The sequence below is a fragment of the Barbatula barbatula genome (genome assembly GCF_947034865.1).
Source record: "Barbatula barbatula genome assembly, chromosome: 1".
Taxonomy (NCBI): domain Eukaryota; kingdom Metazoa; phylum Chordata; class Actinopteri; order Cypriniformes; family Nemacheilidae; genus Barbatula; species Barbatula barbatula.
Window position 1 is genome coordinate 8,020,560 of NC_136766.1, and position 16,669 is coordinate 8,037,228.

The 16,669-nt window shown below is 36.6% G+C and overlaps 1 protein-coding gene across 3 annotated transcripts in view; it reads right to left on the reverse strand.

Annotated features, from left to right (window-relative positions):
- Positions 1-708: 708 nt before the first annotated feature.
- LOC306895871 (protein phosphatase 3 catalytic subunit alpha) overlaps positions 709-16,669 on the reverse strand; it is a 70,911-nt gene continuing 54,950 nt past the window's right edge. Inside the window, exons 9-14 of one of the 3 annotated variants that reach the window (XM_079459415.1) lie at positions 14,052-14,177; positions 13,675-13,746; positions 8,108-8,192; positions 7,925-8,022; positions 4,082-4,111; positions 709-2,503 (exon numbers count right to left, since the gene is read on the reverse strand). In XM_079459415.1, coding sequence (XP_079315541.1) covers positions 2,304-2,503; positions 4,082-4,111; positions 7,925-8,022; positions 8,108-8,192; positions 13,675-13,746; positions 14,052-14,177 — 611 coding nt within the window. In that variant the 3' untranslated portion in view covers positions 709-2,303. Of the gene's footprint in view, positions 2,504-4,081; positions 4,112-6,850; positions 7,024-7,924; positions 8,023-8,107; positions 8,193-13,674; positions 13,747-14,051; positions 14,178-16,669 lie in introns of those variants that run through there. The other 2 variants (XM_079459416.1, XM_079459417.1) reach the window with 2 other exon arrangements.

A 16,669-nucleotide genomic window follows, 5' to 3' on the forward strand; every position in this document is an offset into this window, starting at 1 on the left:
GGCATTTGGTAGTCAGAATCATATGCTTTACATACAAATCATTTTCCCTGTATGCCATCCATAACTGTATTAAAAAGGGATAGTTCACCCAAAAAAGAAAATTCTGTCATCCTTTACTCACCAGTATTTATTTGACAGTGTTTATATTCTCTATTATGGTAAACGTGGGACGAGATCTGTTTGGTTACTGATATTCTTCCAAATATCTTCCTCTGTGTTTAACAGAACAAAAAAATGTATACAGGTTTGGAAGAATCTGAGCGTCAGTAAATGATGACAGAATTTAATTGTTTTGGTGAACCATCAGATTTCCATCAACCCAACAATTTAAATGAAAGCTAAAGGATTTGATTCCATGTGGAATGTGATATTGTGCAAGTTATTTTTAAAGGAAACCAAGTGTACTCCCTCACATAAACTTCCCTTCCACCTATTTAACAAAGGTGTTTTCAGAATCCCTTGAAATGAGTCTTCTTGTTTTGCAAATTTTTTATCAAACAACTTAAGCAGGTCGTCCGAAGGAAACACCTTATGGTCATGGGTCTGCCAAGTGCTCACTTCCTATTTGGTTGTTATTGCTGGTCCAGTCTTCATCCCTTCCAGAGACAAACTAAGGGTCTAACTAAGCACATGGAAAATCCATCACATCAAGAGAATTCTAGTCAATTCAACTTATATCTATATCTTAGAAGAAAGTTAGACAAGGCTAAATTTCATGCACATTTTTATTGAACAGTAATATAAAATACCTTTTCATAGTTGCGAGTGCATGCGTCATCTGCCAACAGTTTGGAAGTTAAATTATAAAAGCAAGGCTTCATTTCGTGTAGTGAATTACTTGGGCACTTAAGCAGTTGTTAAAAAAACATTGATGGAGTTTGTTTTCGTAAAGTATTTAGCAATAATAAACTGATATACAAAGCAGAGTTAATAATAATAATAATAATAATTAATACTATTCAAATTACACTTTTTTTGTCTGTGGCACCTTTACAAAACAAATTTAAGAAAAAGATTCAAAACCATGTATGACATTAACAGCTATCATGCATTTTGAGATTGACATTAGAGAACCACAAACTTATTTCACGTGAACACCTACACATGCTATATCGGACTACTGGTGTGTATACGAGCGTTTGTTTGAAACCATGATTCCCCATCATCCAATATTAATAGTAGATGCTTTGATAACAAAACAAGTTAAAGGTCTGAAGCTTTTCCAAGTGTTATAGCTAAGAATGGCGGTACATTTCCAGGACTTGTCCACTAAGCACACTACAGGTAAAAACAGGCCTCGGCAGCCAAGGTAATTCAACATCCTTAGGTAAATCTTATAAAACATGCATAGGCAGATGCTTTCCATTAATCATCTTTTCTCTCTCATTCTCATTATTTTTTTACAGAATATAGGTGCTTTATATATATCGTTTTTTGTTTGTTCGCAATATTCGAAAAGATAACACACATAATTTCCAGCAAGCCACAATAAATCTACCCCAAAACCCACCCGAAACAAAAGACATATTCGTAAATGATAAATGTAAATTCCAGTTCAGAACTCAGAGAAAATCCATATTCATCAAGCTAGCTTGCAATTATACAGAAAGTAGGATCCGAGCACACACACCAAAGAAACCTGAGGTAAGCATAATCTGTACAAAACCATAAACGCTCCATTTTTGGCATTATAACAATGTTGCAACATTCTTTTAAGACAGCCTAATTTACTCTATAGAGCTAGTTTATAAGAGTAGCAAAAAAGGTATCAATAAATAGTCCTTACTTAGTTTGTACACCCTTTTTATGTTAAAAACTTTTTTCCACGTTCCGTCTATTTTTAGTGCTGTATTTTTGTAAACGTACAATAGTTAGTAAGAAGTAACACACACGAAAAGAGAAAAACAAAAAAATCTTAGATCCAGTAAGTAAAGGCCTTTCACATAAGACAGATCTCTCATTTGCCTGCTGTAATTCCCCACGCCAAAACCAAGACCACCCCCGCCCCCACCCAAATCATTCTAATAAGAGTGAACCGATGAGAACTTGTCATGGTTTCTACAAGCAAAAATAAAATCAACATAAATTTAAAGGCATATCCAAAGACTAGTGAGTGTCACTCTGAATTATGTTTGAAATGCTGCTCTCCCGCTTCACTTGCTTCCTTTATCCCGTTCTTCTCCCTTTTCTCCTTTCCTCTGACTCTACACTCCAAATCCTTCCTTTCCCTCCATCGGCAATGGCATGGAAAAAGAGAGGGAGGGGCTTAATCGCTACGGCGAACATGCTGGCTCGGTGCAGAATCACTGGATGTTGCCGCTTCCGCTGCTGGCCTTGCCCTCTGTGCCGTTGGTCTCGGACGACAGTGCTTTATTGAGCGAGTTGAGGCTGGCATCGCAGGGCATGGCATCCCGGCGGGGCGGCATTCGCTCGTTGATGCGGTCCAGGCCTTTAGCCTCCGCAAAGCTGTTGATCTTGTGCTGGGGCGAGAAGCCTTTGATTGCTGGGGCGGGAGGGAAGAAACATGGCGTGATAAGCCAATATCTAACACAGTGCTTGAATTCCACATGATTTTTCTCTAAAGTTTGGCTGTGATAATGAGTAAGCTTATGGCGTTAGATTTGACGTTATCATATGAGCCGACTTTCTTTGATTTAACACATTCCAGTACACACTCTATATTACTCACAATAAATAAATACCTCGAATTGTTAAAATCATATACAGTGTTTATATACACAAGGTCTATGTTTTGTGTTGTTAAGAAAAAGCAACATTTCCTGCACAGAAATTTAAGCAGGGTTTTTTTTGTAACAAAACACAAATATCCACATTGGTGACAAATCTAGGGATTACTGGGGCGGATCTCGGTTCTGGAGGGCCTTTGAATGAAGCTGAATCATTTGCTTATCACTAAAAATAATCCAGTCAAATAGTTTCAGGATATCCTGCAAAAACATTCTCCAGCTATCTAGAACAGAGCTTCCCACCACCAAAACACCAAGGAGACGGTGTTAAAAGGAATATATAAAAATGCTAGAGGATAAAACAGACAAAATGTATATAAATAAATGATGTAACTGTCACTATATACACTAACAAGAAAAATGTACTGAGCTTATAACATGTAATGCCCATTGCAGCAAACTACAGGGAACTACAAACATTTTATAGAGTAACTCTACCGTATGACTGACATTTGGTTCTATACTGTACAATGTAAAAGAGGTTTGTGTTGCTGCATAGTACAGGGCAGACACACGTTAGTAGCCAAGTGTTACCAAGAGAAGCACAAGAACACAGCACAGACACAGAAAAACCACAGGGAAAAGCAAATAATTGAAAAAATAATAAACAAGAGTATCGACACAGTTGGCACCTCTTTTCTCTAGGAGAAATGTTCAAGAAGAACAACCACATAACATAGAAGCTGTAAATAGCAGTCACAAACCTGCTATTTAATGAGTAGCTGGCATTGTTCTTGCAAAATTGAAACCATTGTTCAAGAGGAAAGTCCAAAGCCCAAAGTAAAAATGTGTGTAAGAACACAAGACAACTACATCTAAACATTGTTTTAAAGGGGTCCCGGGAGATTTAATTTAGCTGATGATTTTATTCAAAGTGACTTAGAAATAAGAGAGCATTTAACATACAGTCTGACTTTTTAATCAATCTAGAATAGTAAGCACCTTACTTCCATCAATATCAGACAGAAGTTTATGGATTGGCATTTTTTTTATTCTTTGCTCTGAAATGTCCTCTTGGCACACAGTTCAGAAATGTGACTACTACTGTGTTTTACATTTAATGTATTATGCTACCAAAAGTTGGCCACAGCTTTGTCCATAAAACTTGTTGTATCCACATCAACTTCAAACAAACGGAATGTGTTCCCCTTTAAAACAATCATGAACTTTTTGTGTTTCGTCTTACGTTTTCCTGATTCTGCTCAGCACACCAGCAGCACAGTTTATTTGCCCAAACACCCAACACAAGCTACATTGACATGAACCCAGTGGAACCCATTATCTGTTGCACAGATACAACAGAAAGAGGGAGAAGGGGCCGTTGACCTATTTACCTTTATCTGCCTCTATAGCCTCAATAGTAGCTGAAGAGAAGAAGAGTGGGTTGCAAAATGATTGAGAGAGATGAGCAGAACAAGTTACATTGGTCACTTGAGTAAAAAATAAGTCCAAATTGACACACATTGTCATTAAAAACACACAAGAACCACTGTGTGGCCAAAACGATGGATCATTTGTTGAGTTATTGTTTTTAGATGGAGAAGATCAGGAGTATGGAATCATATTGGTAGCAATTTTCAGTTGTAAATGCAATACGCAAAATAGCAATGCACTGTGTAAAATGACAATGCAATTGTGTATTTAAATATACATTCTAAATAACATATGTGCAACATAAGGTGCAAAATTAAAATTAAATAATACCAATTACATTCGTCAGTTCCTAAACTAGTTCATATATTTTATTTAACTTGAGAGGCTCTTTAAGTCGCAAACTTCAAATAAAATTTCGAGCTGGCCACGCCCCCTCTCCGAAAAAGCATCATTGTGTGAAGGCGTGTTGCACATATGTAATTTAAAATGTATATTTAAATACATAATGACATTGTCATTTTGCAAATTGCACTTCAAATTGCAAATTGCTACCAATATGCTTCCATACAGGAGTTTGACTATGAACAATATGTGTAGCGCACGACAAAAGCTTAAGGGGGGGTTTAGTCAAAACATGGACATTAATGAGGTGATTTTAGACTCAAAACAGACAGTCGGAACAATCAAAGCAATCTGTAAAAGCTTTGCTTTGGTTAATGAGGATTGACATGTACCAGGAAAGCGTTATTTCCTTATTTAACGTGACCCAAAAGCTGGGCTAAAGGTGAATATTAATTTATAAAACAATTTATAGAGCATTTTCGATGTACACATAGTTTTCCTTCAAGATCACAATTTTTGAATTGTGTATGATTGCTAAACTTACCCCAATCTTTAATATTCAACTTACCCTGTTCTTCAAGTAATCACATACACCAGAATAATGAAATAAAGCTAATCTAATCTGAAACTAGGGCTGTCGATGGATTTGCATTTTTTAAACACAAATGATCCCACAATTTGTCTGCAGTTAATGCGTCAACACATTTTTCATAAGGAAAAAAACGACATTTGAGCTTTTAATGGGTTTGCCGTTTAAACACGCTGGTGTACACATTAAAATGTTAACGTGATTAATAATGAAAGATGACTTGATATAGGCTGGATTTAAACATCAATTATTTACATAACATACCTGCAATAGAGAGACAGCATTTAAAGGGATAGTTCACCCAAAAATATTTGTTTATCCTTTACTCACTGCTACTTCAATCCAAACCTGACCTTTTTTCTTCTACAGAACATAAAAGAAGATACTTTCAAGAACGTTCATGGCCCTCATTGACGTCCACTGTAAAACCAATTAGACATTTCTCAAAATATCTTCTTTGGTGTTCCATTAAAGAAAAACTTATATTCAGGTTCTGAGGTTGAATAATGATGACAGCATTTTTATTTTTGGGCCAACTATCCCTTTAAGCTCTGATTGGTTCCATTCAGCTACAATATGATACTTTTTTTTAAATCACACAGCACTGAATGAAACTGCTTAAAATGTGTCATACGTCATTTAAATGCGTTAAGAATGTATATACTGAATTGCATGTGTTAACACGTTAACTTCGACAGCCCTAGTGCAAAACTATAAAGCAAGAATATACCGATAAGAGTACAGAGAACAGCCACACACACACACACTGACACATTAAAGCTAAAAGCTAAATACATCAGCTGTGATGGAGGGCCTAGCATTACAGCAGAAGCACACTAATGTCCACAGAGACACAAGGGCTGGACATCACTGTACGTCCACTAATGCTGTAGCAGAATATCTCCTGACATCTCTCTCCCTCTGGCATGTTTTAACCCAACCAGCCACAGGCAAAATGGCCGTTACACAGTAATTCTCAGTAACTCATAAATGAAAACGGCTATAACACCAAAGCTACTTTTGAAACGTAAACCATTCCTGATCAATGCAATGGATGCGAGAACATGCCAGCGAGACGAGAGAAAGTTTGATTTCTGCCTTGGTTTGTGAATGACAAGCTGGAGATCAATTAATCCATAATCCTCTTTCATTGAGAGCTTGTCAGTTCTGTGTATTTCGTGTAAAGGGGCATGATGTTGGTGATGTAAGGTAAGACTGAAAGAAGAATCACTTCACAATGTGCTAAAATTACATTTCTATTCATGCCCCTTTTTGTAATGACGTGAAAACAAAAACTTAACATGTATGTATGTGTTTTAGGAACATTCTTCCCTTTCTGTGGTCAAATTCAATATGTCCAGAATCATGATATTGCCAATGTGCATATATGAAATGGAATCAAGGAACTTAAAAACCCCATGAAATTAAACCTGGAGTTCTTCGTTCAGGTCCACTAGCGCTTACATGTTAAACATTTCCAGAAAAATTGACCAAAAACGTAGTTTTTATGTTGCTCAGATAAAACGCTCTCTATTGTGAGAATAATCATTCCCTCTATGATCAAATGCCACGCTATTGGCGATCAGTCGACTATCAAAAAAGGACAAGCCCTAGTGTCTACACTGCCTTAACATCCTGTTTAAATAAAATTGTCAACAAATGAAAACTGTGTTTGTAAAATAATTTCATGGGGTGTGTAAGTGTATCCTGTGATCCAGATCAAACAAATAAATGTAAATGTGTTATTTAACCTTCTAAGGACGATAAGTGCTTATAGAAAATGAATGTAAATACAAATAATAAATCTGGACACAGTGAATATGAGGTGAATAATACACAGAGAACATGTTCCTTTAAAAGCGTTTGTGTAATTTAGCTTGTGGATCCTTTGAATAAACATAGAGCGAAACTATGTTTCTTAAGAACAGATGATCTGAATTATACTTGCACAACTGATTATACCTGCAGTTTCTAGGGAGACAGAAGAGTGAAGGAGAGACAAAATGTGAAAAGATCGGAAAGACAAAGAGAGAGCGAGAGAGAGAGAGAGAGAGAGAGAGAGGGAGCAAAGAATATTTAAGTTTCATAACACAACCACCAGAGGGAGCACAGTGAACATATTAAGTTAAAAACAATTTGACAATGTAAAATGTGTAAAATGTATACATGAAATAAACTTGTTAACCCTTTAGGCGCCAGTTTTCTTTGGAAAAACACTCAAGGTTTCAAAAGCTTAAAGATACAGATCTGTAAACTAGAAAACTGTTGGGCATGACCGAAAGTTTATGCGGGGTGTTAATATACTCATTTAATTTGCATATTATGATGCCATCTTGAATTTCATAATATTCAGGAAATAGTAGATATTGCATTGATATTTGAACTTATTTGCATGTTTTTTTATCCTTTTTGTACCGGGAGACCCGTGATGATTAGATGAACGTTCGTCAAAGGCAAATATACCCCTTCAGAGACAGAATCGGCAAATAACATATGCAACACATCCTCACGGTAAAACTTTTTAGTAGCCATTTGGTGATTCTCTCTCACAAATCTAACAATTTACTCGGACGCTCTGAACTGAATCGAAGTACTACACGTCTGCCATCTAGTGATAGGGAATACAAATGAGATATTACACCACATTAGAATTTACAGCCTATTTTAGGTATGATGTCTTGTCGCAATTTTACAACTTTGGCGCTTAGAGGGTTAAGATAAAATAGAACTGAATTAGATCACAATTTCAGTGTACTCTAAGTTAATAGTGTTAAATCAACAGGCTTGAAAAGAGGCCTGATGTGGATAAAACATTGAAGGTAAAACAGTTTTTTACCTCTGACCACATAAATCTGTGTGTGTGTTGTCTCACCGTTCTGGAGTTTTTCCTTGCCTCCGGAGAGAACTCCGCTGGGCAGCATGCCGGTTGGAGTGAGACCCTTCAGGGTCAAAACACTCTCGCTCTCCTCCCTATAACAATACCCCATCGTTACATATCCATACAAATACTTTAAAAATTACAACAAGTAAACATTTTTGCACACACACATCTTACCGAAGAACCGAGAAAACTCTGGCCATCTTTCCAATAGCACGGATCTTGTTCCGGATAACTTCTTTGCGTGCAGAGGCCGTGGCTCCTATGTGACACAAGCACGCATATATGCACGTTTTACATTATAACTTAACATTTTGGATGAGTAACTTCATGAAAACCAAACCAGTCAGTTCACTGCCAGATCTCACAACTTCAAACGTTCACCAATCATTATTACATTCCAACTAAAATGTCTAAAAAGACAAATGAGTGAGTGGGCTGAACACTTCCTCTTAGTGTCATTATCCAAACTGTTGACTGTAGGGGAACCTCAGATCTACAGAACTTGCTGTTTCAGCACGCTAAGTGTGGATCAATAAAGAGATTTCTCACAGCGGCCCGTGCCTCTGGACTTCACCAATGAAATGCATGCTAAGCATTCAGTTAGCCTGCCATTAATCCTTAAAGTCATAGATATGCTTGGGTTAATCATAGTGTCATGCTATATAAATGCTAAGAAGAACCTTCTAGTTTTAATTGACGTTTTCAGTGTTACAGACTTTAATTTTGTGATTGTGGAAAAACAACAATACAAGCCAGTGTCTGAAACCAACACTGAAACCAACACAATCATTTATTTAATGCTTCTTAACACAATTCTTTACACGGACGTTAGATTTGTTTAAGCTTGGGTGATACACTGGCCATAAAATGTATTTAAAACTCTAAGGTTTTAAGTTTTTTTGGATAACCAAATATTGCACCAAGCATCATTCAATTCAGAAACACATGAATTAAGGTATGCTACCTAGTTTATTTATACATTATCAAATATTTATAGTTAACTGAACATAGGATGGATTTAACAAGAACCGGGCCAATATTAAATGACAAACTATGTCATTTTGTTCATTTGAATAATTCTACCCAGAGAAAAATGCTGGTTCATGACATTATTCAACGATATACAGTCAAACCAGATATAATTTCTGATATGTTCTTACTAGTGGGTGCAGGACACTGTAGTTCACGTATATAAGTGAGGATGGCAAAATAAAGTGACATATTATATTAAAAAATAACTTCATACTATCAGCAAAATTGATAAAAATATGGGACCAAAGATTATTCAGACACGTTGACCCGACCATGTTTTGCTTAAGGGTTTTTTCTTTAATTGCTAATTCAATTCAATTCAATTTTATTTATATAGCGCTTTTCACAATTTGCATTGTTCCAAAGCAGCGTTACAAGGGGAAAAACAAAAAACCCAAGAAAGGGTAAAACACACTACATGGTGTTTTATATAATAAATCCAATTATTCTAGTAAATAATATCTAATGTCAGCATCTCCTGGTGGTTTATTTAGCATATTTGCATTAAGTGAATGCTTGGCTGAAAAGATGCGTCTTTAATCTAGATTTAAATTGGGAGAGTGTGTCTGATCCTCGAATAATATCAGGAAGGCTATTCCAGAGTTTAGGTGCTACGTATGAGAAAGCTCGACCCCCTTTGGTGGATTTAGTTATTCTAGGTGTTATCAAAAGTCCTGAGTTTTGAGATCTTAGAGAGCGTGATGGCTTGTAGTGTGATAGAAGCTCTGGTAGGTAGGTAGGGGCTAAACCCTTTAAGGCTTTATAAGTGATTAAAAGAACTTTAAAGTCAATACGATACTTAATGGGTAGCCAGTGAAGGGTTGATAAAATTGGGGTTATGTGATCGTATTTTCTGGACGTGGTTAGAACTCTGGCAGCTGCCTTCTGAACTAACTGTAGTTTGTTTATTGATGATGCAGGACAACCACTAAGTAGCGCATTACAGTAGTCAAGTCTTGAGGTCATAAATGCATGAATAAGCTTCTCCGCGTCAGCAACACACAGAATATTTCGTAACTTGGCAACATTTCTTAGGTGGAAAAAGGCTGTTTTTCGTGACATTTGAGATGTGATTTCGAAATGACAGGTTGCTGTCTAATATAACGTCTAGATCTTTTACTGTATTTGTTGGAGTAACAGTACATCCTTCAACTTGCAGTTTATAATCAGAAATATTTGTTTTGCGTGTCTTTGGTCCGATAAGTAATATTTCTGTTTTATTAGAATTTAAAAGAAGGATATTACAGGTCATCCAATGTTGTATATCTTCAATGCACTCTGCCAATTTGGATAGCTGGGAGGAATCATCTAATGCCTTTTTACTTCTCAGACTGAACAAAGTTAAGCATTGCTTGGTAATTGGTTAACCTAAATTGGTATTATCTATATAGCTGACAGCTATTTAACTGAAATCATTTGTGGGACTGTCCAACAGAAGGATGGCCAAAACCAGTTAAATTTCAGCTGATTTTAGACGAAAGCTAGTCAGTCTTTTCCGTTGTGGAGAGATTCTGGTATCTGAGTAATGGGTGGTTTGACTGTACAACAATTGCCTTTTTATGCTATAGCTGATATGCTGGTGGTTTTAAATTGATAAAAAATAATCCAATAATTATTGGCAGCTGATACATTGGTGCATCTCTAGAAATATTGCTTTGCCTAAAAATTTATCTTGGTATAATATTTTGTTTTCAAATCCAATGCACTTATTTTTAAGTGCACCACATACTTTTTGGGGTCACAGTATTTATACATAGATTTAAAACGTGGTTAGGTATAATAAATGGTTATAAAGTAGAGGGATGGCAGCAATGTGAGGTGAATCACAAAATATAAAAGATAATAAAACCTGTACCAATATGACTTCTAAAAGTTCTTAGAGAAAATTTTCAAACTCCATTTGGTGTGTTCTCATATCAGAACAGCGTTAGCAGTTTGCCTGCATTAAAGAGATACTCCACCTGAAAATGAAAATTCTGTCATCATTTACTCACATTCGAGTTGTTACAAATCTGTATAAATGTATTTGTTCTAATGAAAACAAAGAGAGATATTTGGAAGAATGCTTATAACCAGACAGATTTTGCCCCCCCCATTGACTATCATATTTGGAAAAAAACAATGGTAGTCAAAAGTGCCCCAGAACTGTTTGCCGTCCTACATTCTTAAAAATGTCTTCTTTTGTGTTCAACAGAACAAAAAATTATAAAGTATTTTTTCCTACTATGGGAGTCAATGGGGGGAGGGGGAGATCTGTTTGGATGTAAGCATTCTTCCAAATATCTTTCTCTGTGTTCCTTAGAAAAAAGAAATGTAGACAGATTTGGAACGTGGAAGGTGAGTAAATGAAGACAGAATTTTCATTTTTGGGTGGAGTATCCCTTTAAGATAGCAAGCGAAATTTACAGCGGCGATAACTCAAAGTGCATTTTAAGACAGTGTAAGCAGTTTACACACAACCACCAAAGTTCTCAGAAAAATCACATACAGTTTCTAATATCAATAATTCGTCCAGTTCAACGAGCTTGGGTGCATTTAACACAAAATTAGTATACGTGGATATTAGGAATAGGCGGATTAGTTGTTAGCTCAATCACCGCCCGTAGGAAAAGGTACAAGCAAGAGGCATTGCTGTACAGTGGACGCCGCATTGAATTGTGGGAGGCTGTACCTTTCTTGGGCCCATATATTAGCTGTCCTTCTCAAGAAACACCCCCAGAAGAAACAGAAAAAGAACAGAATGATCAGTGGATGGCTGAAGGATGAGAGAGCGCAGGGAGGAGAAAATGATAGTTGCAAAAACACACCCATTAACTAAATAAAAGAGAGGAAATGCCTTACAGAACTCTGAAACAAAGAGAAAGAGAATGATTATATGCAACAGAAGAAATCTTTAAGAGAGAGAGAGAGAGAGGGGAGAATGACGTGAGAAAGTTAAGCGTGAATATGAGAAAAACAATAAAAACAATAGAAACAAAGTAATAAATATTAAAACGAACATAACAGGTCTTAAAGGAGTATTTCACCTTCAAAAGGACAATTCTGTCATCATTTACTCACCCGCTTGTCATTTCTAACCTGTATGACTTTCTTTCTTTTTTCTGCAGAACACAGAAGATATTTTGAAGAATGTTGTGAACAGCCCACCATCAACTTGCATTTGTTACACAGTGTGTAACAGCTGTGCAACTTCTGCATCAACTTCTTTTGTGTTATGCAGAAGAAAAAAGTCACACAGGTTTGAAATGACAAGAGGGCGTGTAACTACTCCTTTAAGCTATGTCAGAAAGAGAGAGAGAGTGTGTGAATGAGAGAGTGAGGAGATGTTAGTGTTTATGAGTAAGAGCTCAACCTAAGCTTAGCTTTTTATTATCTGGTTTAAGCTTAGTTTGTCACAGGGCAGTTATTCTTTCTTGCCAAAACAAAACCAGACTTGATCATTTTCTGAAAAATAAAGAAAAATGTGTAATGCTAGCTAGTGCAAACGTCACCACATTATATGTTTGCTGAGATATTTTGTGCGTTTTTGTGTGGACTGCAATGCCGTCAATACTGTATTACTTACCAGCTCAACAGAGTCAACAGCGTCCAGCATAAAGTCTATGATATATGCGTCTCTTAAAGGACTGAACTGGCTGTTTTTATTATTTAATACTGTTGTCTACTTATAAAGTTTGCGTGGTTTATACATTCGAAAACATAAAAATCGTAAATCATAAAAGCCATAGGCTATTTTCTAGCCGGGTTTTGAGGCCAGCTCGACTAACGTTCAGTTTTATGGGTGTGCCGCATTGAAGACTCTGAAGTAAACGCCCACTGCTATGAATGAATAGCAGTTTGCGTAGTAAAGTTGGAGCCTTCTGTGAATTCGATTAGACACGTAACGTTAGGTTACACATTATCAGGAAATATACAGCGATCTCTAACAAAGCAATTGTGACGCATAGTACAGATATGTTTTACTCTCATACGATTGCTGCGCCATTCCTATCGGATCCAATATTGACTAAACAGCACTTTTTAATCTAAGTATCTCCGCAAATGCAGAGCTGGAAAATCTTAAAATAAACGTTAACCATGCATTCCTAATGTCGGATACAAAGCCAGGCACTGCACAATATTTAGCGGCATGTTAAACACTTAAAGTTTGTTTGCTTGAATATGATTACCTCTTATATAACAAAAGCTTGGGTTAAAATGTATGTCTTAATTCATCACCCCTTTAAGTTTAGGATTTACTTAGCTATTTTATAGTTCACAATGCTGCAAACTATCAAGCTGTCGGCCAAAAGAGAGAAAAAAGTATGCATAAATGTTTGTTTTTGGCATTTTTACATTTAGTATTATTACATAATAGACTATGATAATGATTTTACCATACTATTTTCCTATGTATGCAATATGTCCTATCAGCTTACACCTTTAAATAAAAACTGTTATAGAAAGTGGCTCCATGTGGCACGACTCCATTTGGCAAGTGATGTAATTTCCTGTGATGTGAACAGGTGTCGGCTACACTGCCTAACAGTGTTGATAAAACTTTGTACACCATTTAAACACGTGTAAGCCCTTGATGGCCATTTATCAAACATTTAACAGATTAGGTTGCACTGTAAAGTAACTCAGTATGACAGTGTTGTGGCCATTAGTGATCCACATTTGCACAGATAAAGACCAACGGGATGATGTTTGTGTTTTTGCCTTCTTACCATCTATCTCTTCATCGGTGGTCAGCTCATCATTGGAGCAGATGCTCAAAACATTTACAAGCATCTCAGTGACTAGATGAAAAAGAGAGGGTTTGTTAGTAGCACTTATTTAAGATTTGTAAGAATAGTTAAATATTTTTGTATGTTATAACAATTAACATGAAACATTAAGAACTTTAAACTTTCTTAGTATTTTGCAGATATGGACCCTTTCTGATTTAATGACATTGCTGTTGGTGCAAAACCTGTTGATGTCATTCAAGATCTGAGAATGTTTCAAAGAGCATCTTGTTGCTCACCCTAAATGTAACGAATACAGAAACAATTCACCCAACCTGTGGATTACTATAAAAATCATAGTGAAACAAATAGTTCACCTTTCTCTCCAACAAAGGGCAAAGACCAAGTGAAGACGTCCATGAAGTTAGGCAGCCAGTAGGGATGAGGAGAGCAGTTAAACTGTCGAATGTTCATGACATTATTCTCATATTTCAGCACAGCAGCTATAAAAGGTAAGAAAGAGAGATGTGGTGAGAGAGAGAGGGAGGTTGGTGTAAAAGATACAGCAGGATTCTGTCAGTTTACATCAGAACTCAACACAGTCTCGGATGTACACACGCACACTGGAGCATCTGTTAAAATTGTCAGTATCTCTCAAAGAGTCCATGAGCCCGATTTAGAGACAGTCATGTGAAAACTACTTCCTTCCAACAGCTATCCATGTATCTTTAATGCCTAAATGACCATATATTAATAAAAGGGCCATAAAGCGAAGTCAAGTTTGTTTGGTTTAAATGCACATCTATACTTTTGCCAGACTCTTTTATCTGAAGCAGCTTACTTTGGATAACTCTGAAACTTCAGTAAATCAGTAAATCCACGTTTTCATTTCAGATCAGCATCTCTAGGTGTATTGTGGTCATTTCCAGTCCAGTGTTTGCTGAATTTCAACAAAATCAGGAGTAACAAAGTCATCCAACAGCAATGTGGAAAACTGACAGTATGACAAGACACATGAAAACTGTGATATAAAACCGAGAAAAACATATAAATATATTTTTTAAACTTTGCCTAAATACAAATACAAATATTACTGTTGTATTGCTTAAAAGTGAAGATGAACTTGTTTTCTTTGCAGTCTCTGGGGTCTGAAAAATACAGAGCATGTTTTCTGTTATTTTAACCTGTTTCTCTGCGAATCAATGCAAATAGAAACAACGGAGGAAAGAAAGTTATCGTTGTGAGTGCGACCGACGTGTGTGTGCCCCAGATCTGCCGGAAGACGACACCGTGCAGTAAAGCTTGCAGAGGGGGACTTTCCCATCTAAATAGGGTTCGAAAATAGCAGGTTGTCAAACATGGATCGTCAGGCTAGCAAGTGTCAATCACATGTCAAATACCAGACGTAACAGACCTGGAGATATGATGCATATAAACACGCCTTAAATGTCACTGGAGTCTACTAACTATATGTCTTGGTGGCTTCTGTGAAATCTGAAATTACAACATCTTGTTAATTAGATAAAATATTATCTTTCCGCAGTCTATAATTAGGTGGTGGTCAACGCCATAGATGCTTTCGGAAGAGCTGACCTTATATTCCGCCCACAGAGAGAGAGAAAGAGAGATGTATACATGCATATAACATTATATAATTATATCGCTAATAAAATGTATATTTTGCTTTTGTAAATCTTTGTTTAAACTATACTTTATTTCTGTATATATATATTAATGACCAATTTCAGTTGCACTACATTCATCGCACTTTATTTTATTTAATGTTATTACTATATTTACCTTTCTTTTCATTTGTATACAGCTTAGCTCCAAATGCTTTTGGCAATACGAATGTACATTTTGTCATGCCAATAAATCACACTTAAATTGAAAAAAATGGTAATTGAGAGAGAGAGGGTGTATTGTTTGGAGATGGAGTTATAGGTTTCTAATTACCAATCTAATTAAAAATGGAATTACTGAGCAAAGAGGAACAATTCAAAGTTCAACGAAATGGCACATGCAGTTCCACATACCACCACTAGGTGTCTCTTATGCACAATAACACTTAAAATATCTTGGGAGTAAAAACTGTAAATTTTTATCACAGACACATGTTATAACGAAACAAATAATTGTTTTGTGTAAGACTAACTGATCTTTACATACACCATAGCTAGACAAGAAAATGAGCTTAATTCAAAAACATTATCTATAAACAAGTCTTATGCAAATGTGCGTCTCTAGTAATAATGGAGTTTTATTGAACAACAAGACAAAATAGGGATTGCAGTGCAGTGCACCGAACACGGCATAGATGCATGAAAGCAGTGAAAGGAATTTCCACTTCAGGGTCACATCAAAGATGAACATTATCTTCCCGCTGACATCATCACTTTTTCTTCCTTTTATGCCCCATTTGGCCATGACATCTAATCCCGCCGTGCCAAAAACCTTCAAGGCCACAGAAGACACGGGTTTCCTACTGACCTATGACTTTCTGCTACGGTTGTCATGGTAACGTGGCTCATGCTACATTATCGTGGATGCGAAAAAACGCATCATAGTTGACATCGTCATTTGGATAATCTACAGATTGCCTCAAATTCCTATGCTTCACAAAAAATGTCCACAGAAAAAATAATCCACAGCATTTCTTATTTAGACTCATCAGTATTATAAATGAAGGAGCATTCTGCGTTCGAATCGATACCCAGAATGAGCTCAGAGGGCTGGCAGAGACAGTGTCCATTACCCCTGCTGTTTTCTACTACTTCCCCATTATGAAATCCAAGCGGAGGTTACGTGTCCATTAACGACAACAGAAAGCCCTGCCAAAACAACTGAAGTGCTTGCTGGATTATATCTGTTGCTCTTGGTGCTATCATGTCTGGTCAGGGGTTGCCTGATTGACTATATTTGCGCAGTCAGGGCTGTGACGCTCACGGTCAGAGCATGATGGACAGCTAGTGGATCAATCTGGCAACCCCTGAGC